The following is a 9,227-nucleotide window of genomic DNA, read 5'->3' on the forward strand; positions in this document are numbered from 1 at the left end:
TTTGGTGTAGATGCAACAGTGCCTCCTTTACTTAAACCAGATGGCTCAGTCACTCACTGTCCAAAGGAAAAGGCAACCCTTTTGGCTGATGTTTTTGACAGTAAACAGAGTAATGAAAAACTTGAACTTCCTCATTCCTGTTTTCCTGAGGCTAAACTAACTAGTTTAGCTTTTCGATTTCGTGAAATTAAAGCTCTGTTGATGGACCTTGATGCTTATGGAGGTGTAGACCCAAATGGTATTTTTCCTTTGTTTTTTATAAAGACAGCAGATTTCTTAGCTCCAAATTTATCTGTTATTTTGCGCAAATTAGCAAGAAAAGGAGCTTTTAGCACTTGTTGGAGAATTGGTAATGTTACTCCTGTATGTAGTAATTCTACACTGTTAAAAACATAAAATGGGAAATTCTCCAAAATATACTCTTCAGTAAAATACAAACGACCGTAATTTTTACCCTACTTTGTTATTACCTTTTACAGGTTTTTGGTGACCGTAATATCACTCATTTACGTCAATGTATCGGTTTTTAAAAAGGTAAATGCCTGGCAACATTGATGCTATGATTTCTAACAGTGTAGAAAACAAAAATACATTTATTACCTATTTTGCTGTGATACAAGAGGAGAGTTTGGGGAAAGCGAATGGCTGGCAGAGAAGAAAAATAGGAAGAGCTATATATTGAGAATGAGGGCATAGAAGGGAGAGGATAAAAGAGAGGGTGGGGATAAGCTGAAAGATATAATCGAACTTGAAAAAAAGAAATCGAGGATCAACAGAAATATATTCAGACTTGTTTACATAAATATAATTACGTTATGTGAATGATAGATGAAAAAAAAAATTCTTCCTAAGTAAATTCAATAATAATGGGTTATTTGTGACCTTACACACACACACACACACACACACACACACACATACACACACACACACACATATATATATATATATATATATATATATATATACATATATAATATATATAATATAATATACACAATATATGCATATATACACCCACATTATATATATGTATATATATATATATATATATATATATATATATATATATATATATATACACATACATATATATATTTATACAGTATATATATATATATATATATATATATATATATATATATATATATATATATATGTACACATATATATAATACACTTATATTTATCTATCTATTCATACATATATATATATATATATATAATATATATATATATATATATATATATATATATACACATATATATATTATATAAAATGAGACAGACAGAGAGAGAGAGAGAGAGAGAGAGAGAAGAGAGAGAGAGAGAGAGAGAGAGAGAGAGAGAGAGAGAGAGAGAACAGGATAAATTGTGTTTGCAAGTCACTTCATCCGTCACGGACGTCCTTAGTTCCTCACTGGGGCATCATTGAGTTTCCCTCGTGTATTATCTGTGAAATCCCGAGCGCCTTTCCCCTCAACACCTCCAACTGAGGGGAAATTATAAGAACACACATAAAAGCCAGTGGGGAAAATAATTCATGATTTGATTGACTACTTAGAAGTTTTCTGGCCTCCTGACATCGTACGTCATTGAGGCCAATATCGTTTTTTGTATATAAAAATTAAAAGAATATTCAATTAAAATCATAAAAAGTAAATATGTTATTATAAAAGTTAAATAACATTCTGAACAACTGCTTCTGAAATAAATCTAAAAATAATCCGTGAAATATAGTTTAGCAATAGTGAATAAACTCTTTATATAACTCATAAGAATAAATTTCCTTTTCTTCATTTTTACGTTATGTTTTTAATCCTTAAAATCAAATATTGGAAAAAAAAAATAATAATTTAAGTTATAATTTTACCGATTCTTAAATATAATTTTGTAATGAAATATAGTTTAGCAATAGTGAATAAACTCTTTATATAACTCATAAGAATACATTTCTTTTTATTAATTTTTACGGTTTCTTTTAAAAAAAAAATTTAAGTTAAAATTTTACTGATTCTTAAATATAATTTTCTATGTTTTTTACAACCTTAATGATGAGACACATTGTCTTGAAAATTTAAGCCGTAAAATCAAAATACTGATTCCCTGACATGACCTATTTTATTCATATAGAATCTTCTGTTAACTATGACACGATCTACAAGTATAAATAAATAAATGAATAAATAAATAAATAAATAATATATATATATATATATATATATATACAGTATATACACAGTATATATATATGTATGTATGTATATATACATATATATATATATATATATATATATATATATATATATATATATATATATATATATATATATAATATATATATATATATGTGTGTGTGTGTGTGAGTGTGTATGTGTGTGTGCGTGTGCGAGTGAGTGTGTGTGCGTATGACTGTGTTTGCGTGTGCGTGAGTGTGAGTGTGCGTGTTTGATTGAAAGGAAAGTAAGTTCTAATACAATTAAGACAATGACAACTATGAAGATAATACGAATAGATGAACAAACTGCAAGTTCACTAACATTTCCCGCTTTCTCTCCTAACTTTTTGGTAAACTTGAGAGAAAATACAGACCAGTTCAAATCCACAAGTAAAGTGGGATTTTTTTTTTTCTAACACTGGCTGGATTTAATAAAGTCAATTTAATTACGAACCCCAATTTACCAGGTAACTTTGGAGTTTTTCAAGCGTAAGGGGACCGCAAAACTTTTAGCCCTGAGAGAGAGAGAGAGAGAGAGAGAGAGAGAGAGAGAGAGAGAGAGAGAGAGAGAGAGAGAGAGATGAAGGCGTTCATACTTCAGATCTTAAAAACATTTTTATTCTTAATCAAAGGGTCTATCCAACAGTTTCAAAATATAAATTATTATTATTTAGTATTATTCTTCTTCTTCTTCTTTTTCTTATTATTATTATTATTATTATTATTATTATTATTATTATTATTATTATTATTATTATTAGTAGTAGTAGTAGTAGTAGTAGTAGTAGTAGTAGTAGTAGTAGTAGTAGTAGTAGTAGTAGTAGTAGTAGTAGTAGAAAGCTCAAGGGATCCAACAGGGAAAGTGGAAATACGGAAACATATGGAATAGCCCGAGTGTACCCTCAAGCAAGAAAACTCTACCCCAAGACAGTAGAAGACCATGGTGCAGATGCTATGGCACTACCCAAGACTAGAGAACATTGGTTGATTTTTAAGTGTCCTTCTCCTAGAAGAGCTTCTTACCATAGCTAGAGTCTCTTCTACCCTAACCAAGTGAAAAGCAGCCACTGAATAATTACAGAAGTCAACCTCTTGAGTGAAGAGTGATGTCAAATGTATGAGGAAAGAGGAGAATGTGTATAGAATAGACCAGACTATTGGTTATATGTGTAGGCAAAACCAAAATATGAGACTCAACCAAAGTGGTGTCCAATGTACTACTATCTCGTCAGTCAAAGGACCCAGTAACTCTCTAGCGGTAGTATCTCAATGGGTAACTGGTGCTTTACCCAACATAATGCATAAGTATAAATTAAGTACTAGGTATTCAATTATCATAATGGGATATCTTGTGTAAAACTGCATGACACCATCACATTAGAGAGAGAGAGAGAGAGAGAGAGAGAGAGAGAGAGAGAGAGAGAGAGAGAGAGAGGAGAGAGAGAGAGAGAGAGAGAGAGAGAGAGGGCGTTCTTTTAATTTTCATTACTCAAAATCTCCTTTAAACAATGGTACATAACTTATTTCTATGTTTTTTGCGTACGTTTCAGACAGGGCTGTGTATTGGAAAAGGGAAAGTAACCCTACCAGCAAAAAATGTGCAAATCTCCAATGATTGCTCTTAAAAAGATGAAATTTAGAAACGATAGAAAATTTAGAAAGCCTAAATTTCTGTTCCCTACAAAATAATTTATAATAAAAATATAAAGATTAATTGATTGTTCTCACAATGATAAAATTTAGAAAAGATAGAAAATTTAAAAAGCCTAAATTTCTGTTCCCTACAAAATAATTTATAATAAAAATACAGAGATTAATTGATTGTTCTCACAATGATAAAATTTAGAAACAATAGAAAATTTAAAAAACCTAAATTTCTGTTCCCTACAAAATATTTTATAATAAATATATAAAGATTAATTCATCACTATTTATTTTCAATTTCAAAAGTTATGGAAGTTCACATAAAAGATCTGAAACTAATGAAAGAATAATGGTTTACGAAACCACATAAAAATTCCATTATTTTTAAAATAAGTAATATTTTAAGATAATGAAACTTAAGAGGAAAATAATTCCCAAGGAAAACAAAGACAAAAAATTTGGAGAAAACTCTCATGGAAGACTGCCACCATAACGATATTTCAAACGACTAAGCAATTTCTTGAGTAATGAAAAAGAGGTCTTAAGCAAAAACTGTAAGTATATACATTTAACAGCTTAAAATACTTAATCTAAAAAACTTATTTCAAAAGCACGTCTTTTATACAGTTTTAAATTTAACAAGCTATTGTCTTTTTTATACTTTTACACATTAACGAGTTATGTCATTTTGAAGTTTGCGCTCATAAACATCAACACATTTTATTCTGAGTTACGACACACACGAACGAACACACACATCAAACGTTACTTGATGCTTTAATGTTATTTCATTAACGAAATTAAAATCTAGAGTTTTATGTAAGAAATAAATGCTGTATATAAGAATATCCTGCAAAACCTTGCACCTTCGTTAAAAAATCAACGAGAAAAGTTTTATAAAACAAAAAAAAAAAAATCTATAAAATGCTCTATACCTTGTCTGAAAAGTATTATTTGATAACTACTCCAACTGTGGTAAAAAAAAAAAAAAAAAATCGTGACATATATCATACCCAAAACCATGAGTGAATTTTTATCCTTGGATATTACTGCGCGATGCTTTATACAATCTATCGTCCTGACTAGTACAGTGGTAAGGTGTTCGCCTATCATTCGCAAGGCAGCAGATCGATCCTAGCCAAGGAGCAAGAATTTAAGCTGTTTACTTGCGAGGCCACTGCTAAGGTTGGGCTTCCCGGGCTGACGTTCTGGTGAGTATCTATTCTGATGAAACTCGAACTAAAACCAGACACCTTCAAAGAGAGAGAGAGAGAGAGAGAGAGAGAGAGAGAGAGAGAGAGAGAGAGAGAGAGAGAGAGAGAGAGAGAGTAAATAAAACCCATTCTTATATTAAGCTGATTGTTATTTCTTTAGAAAGGAGCTATTAATGTATTTGAAATATACCTTCTATATAGAAAGTGAAAACTTATAATAATAATATTAATAAAAATAATACAAATATTAATAATAAAATTAGTAATAATAATAATAATAATAATATTAATAATAATAACAATAATAAAAATAATAATAATAATATCAATAATAATAATAATAATAATAATAATGATATTAATAATAATAACAATAATAAAAATAATAATAATAATAATAATAATAATAATAATAATAATAATAAAAATCCGAAAATGTAAACTTTCAGTCTAAGATCATAATTTCATCCAACTTTTGCAAGAATACTCGGGTAAATATTACCTTTTCGTTACATGATGGGAATAGCAATCTCTCTCTCTCTCTCTCTCTCTCTCTCTCTCTCTCTCTCTCTCTCTCTCTCTCTCTCTGAAGCTAAGAACGATCAATAACAATTCAACTTCCACAATGAGTTTGTTATAATTATTAATACCTGAAGAAATTGCAATAATGTTCAAAGGAAAGGGACTGTAAATGAATGAAGGGAATATTATATTAAAGCATGTTTAATACAATCATAATATATTTCGTCACACAATTAATGTTACATTTCTATTATATTCCAGGAAAGCCGAGATGAAATTCTAATAATATAAAGAGGAAAACAAGGAAATGTCATAATTTTCACTAATTCTCTCTCTCTCTCTCTCTCTCTTTTCTAATACATAAAGAGGCAAACAAGGAAATGTCATAATTTTCACTAATTTTCCCGCTTCTCTCTCTCTCTCTCTCTCTCTCTCTCCTCTCTCTCTCTCTCTCTCTCCTCTCTCTCTCCTCTCTCTCTCCTCTCTCTCTCTCTCCTCCAGTTTCTTTGCAAAATAACTTCAAACATATCTACAATCCGACTTAACAGCATCGACGATACAATAAAAGTCAAGAGAAAGCAGCTTCAATCCCAAGATATTGGCTTTACTGCGCAATACACACATAACCGTCAAGCAGTTTTGCGCAATCCAGGAAAAGCGAACGTACATATATAACTGTGCAAATAACTATTACATGAATATGTAAAAATGAAAAAGGATAGTGTCGAAATAGTGTTATCACCATAGAAAAGACCAGTTCAAAATAACATCACATAGAAATAAAACTAAGACATGGCGTGAATACATAATTATTACCTCCGCCAACGAAATTGGGAGGGGTATACAGCTTAAACTCACGGTCCCGGGATGGGATCGATCTGCCGCCATGCAAATGCGAGGCGAACACGTTACTACTGTACCAATGGACGTTTGCCTACTTAATACAAAGGTGAAAAATAAAACAGGAAAAGCCAATTAATCATGAAAAGATTAAAAAAAAAAAAAATAAATAAACTTTTTGTGTACTGTAATTATGTTATCTAATAAAATCTCTTATAAAATGCTGGATAAAATGAATTTCACAGAAATTTTGAAACGTTTGCGTTATCAGCAATCCGTCCTATCAGTAAAGTTCCGAATATTAATCAAGCAATCGAGTTACGACACATACTTTCTAAATATATCTGCGAGGATATAAACAGGGAGAGTATATCCAACGTTTACACGCAGAGTCATATTAAGTTTATATTAAAAAAAAAAAAAAAATCAGAATCAAAATGTTCAGTTACAAAATAACTCACTGTACTTTCTAAAGCTGCATGCTAGATGGTATATACCATAAAAAATGAAGCAGTTATTAGTTTCACTTAGGAAATTATGAATTATTGTTTCTGTACCTGCAGTGGTGTTGTGTGCGTAGTGGGGTTAACGCAATGCTGATAAGCTTGTCTGTGATTTTTCTGCACTTGGTAAATATCCTAAAAATATATATATATATATATATATATATATATATATATATATATATATATATATATATATATATATATATATATTATGTGTATATATATATATATATATATATATATTTATATATATATATATATATATATATATTATATATATATATATATATATATATATATATATATATATATATATATATATAATTCCGAAGCCTATACACTCACATCCATCGTTAATATACACCTCGTCTTTCACCAATGTAAGCGATAACTAAACAAACATTGATTTAAATTTCAACGAAGCAACCCTCTGAATGGAAATGAATAAATGATAACAGTAAATAAACGCCACCGAGCGCACGTGAGCATTCAATCTCATAAGAACGCCAATCATAACGTGAAAGCATCTATCCAGGTGTTCCAGCATCCAGGCATCCATTCAGGTGTTCCAGCATCCAGGCATTCATCCAGGTGTTCCAGCATCCAGGCATTCATCCAGGTGTTCCAGCATCCAGGTATCCATCCAGGTGTTTCAGCATCCACCCAGGTGTTCCAGCATCCATCCAGGTGCTCCAGCATCCAAGCATCTACCCAGATGTTCCAGCATCCAAGCATCCACCCAGGGGTTCCAGCATCCAGTTATCCATTCAGGTGTTCCAGCATCCAGGCATTCATCCAGGTGTTCCAGCATCCATCCAGGTGCTCCAGCATCCAAGCATCCACCCAGGAGTTCCAGCATCCAAGCATCCACCCAGGTGTTCCAGCATCCAGGCATCCATTCAGGTGTTCCAGCATCCAGGCATTCATCCAGGTGTTCCAGCATCCAGGCATTCATCCAGGTGTTCCAGCATCCAGGTAGCCATCCAGGTGTTTCAGCATCCACCCAGGTGTTCCAGCATCCATCCAGGTGCTCCAGCATCCAAGCATCTACCCAGATGTTCCAGCATCCAAGCATCCACCCAGTGTTCCAGCATCCAAGCATCCACCCAGGTGTTCCAACATCCAAGCATCCACCCAGGTGTTCCAGCATCCAGGCATCCATCCAGGTGTTCCAGCATCCAGGAATTCATCCAGGTGTTCCAGCATCCACCCAGGTGTTCCAGCATCCATCCAGGTGCTCCAGCATCCAAGCATCTACCAGATGTTCCAGCATCCAAGCATCCACCCAGGTGTTCCAGCATCCAGTTATCCATTCAGGTGTTCCAGCATCCAGGCATTTATCCAGGTGTTCCAGCATCCAGGCATTCATCAGGTGTTCCAGCATCCATCCAGGTGCTCCAGCATCCAAGCATCCACCCAGGAGTTCCAGCATCCAAGCATCCACCCAGGTGTTCCGGCATCCAGGTATCCATTCAGGTGTTCCAGCATCCAGGCATTCATCCAGGTGTTCCAGCATCCACCCAGGTGTATCCATTCAGGTGTTCCAGCATCCAGGTATCCATCCAGGTGTCCAGCATCCACGCATTCATCCAGGTGTTCCAGCATCCACCCAGGTGTTCCAGCATCCACCCAGGTGTTCCAGCATCCAAGCATCCACCCAGGTGTTCAAGCATCCATACAAGGTATTCTAACATCCATGCATCCATCTAGGTGTTCAAACATCCATCCAGGTGTTCCAGCATTCAGGCACCCATCCAGATGTTCCAGCCTCATCCAGGTGTTCCAGCATCCATCCAAGTGTTCCAGCATCCATCCAAGTGTTCCAGCATCCATCCACGTGTCCCAGAATCCATCCAGGTATTCCAGCATCCACCCAGATGTTCCAGCATCCATCCAGTTGTTCCAGCATCCATTAATAAGATATGGACCCGAATACATACGAACTCACATACCGATGCGGCTCGGTAGCATCTGCATAATTGTGTTGTCGCTGAATGTAAAACGGGAATGAATAATGTATAGGCTATATGTAAACACAATCAAAACTTCCATTCGAACTATGACGAGATTTCACATGGGATGGCCGTCTGAATGATGAATGTGAACAAATATTAACAGTTGCGTTGCACCAAGAAGGGAATCATTTCGTTTTCTTTATCGTGTTTTTTTTTTTATAAAACTGAATTATTTTGGAAATGAACTGACTAAACTCCATCTTTTTTATTGAGGCATATTTGCACTGACTCGCAAGGGTGCCCGTTTAGCTCGGACAAGTTTCCTACT

General features: G+C 33.7%; 2 protein-coding genes across 2 annotated transcripts in view; one reads left to right on the top strand and one right to left on the bottom strand.

Moving 5' to 3' along the window:
* Positions 1-9,227, bottom strand: part of LOC137643766 (uncharacterized) — a 472,299-nt gene that overhangs the window by 23,050 nt on the left and 440,022 nt on the right. The window lies entirely within an intron of this gene.
* Positions 1-9,227, top strand: part of LOC137643767 (zinc finger protein 23-like) — a 42,318-nt gene that overhangs the window by 10,969 nt on the left and 22,122 nt on the right. Inside the window, exons 2-3 of the mRNA XM_068376456.1 lie at positions 7,480-8,605; positions 8,655-8,801. Coding sequence (XP_068232557.1) covers positions 7,480-8,605; positions 8,655-8,801 — 1,273 coding nt within the window. The remainder of the gene's footprint in view (positions 1-7,479; positions 8,606-8,654; positions 8,802-9,227) is intronic.

This window comes from Palaemon carinicauda, chromosome 7, assembly GCF_036898095.1.
Source record: "Palaemon carinicauda isolate YSFRI2023 chromosome 7, ASM3689809v2, whole genome shotgun sequence".
Taxonomy (NCBI): domain Eukaryota; kingdom Metazoa; phylum Arthropoda; class Malacostraca; order Decapoda; family Palaemonidae; genus Palaemon; species Palaemon carinicauda.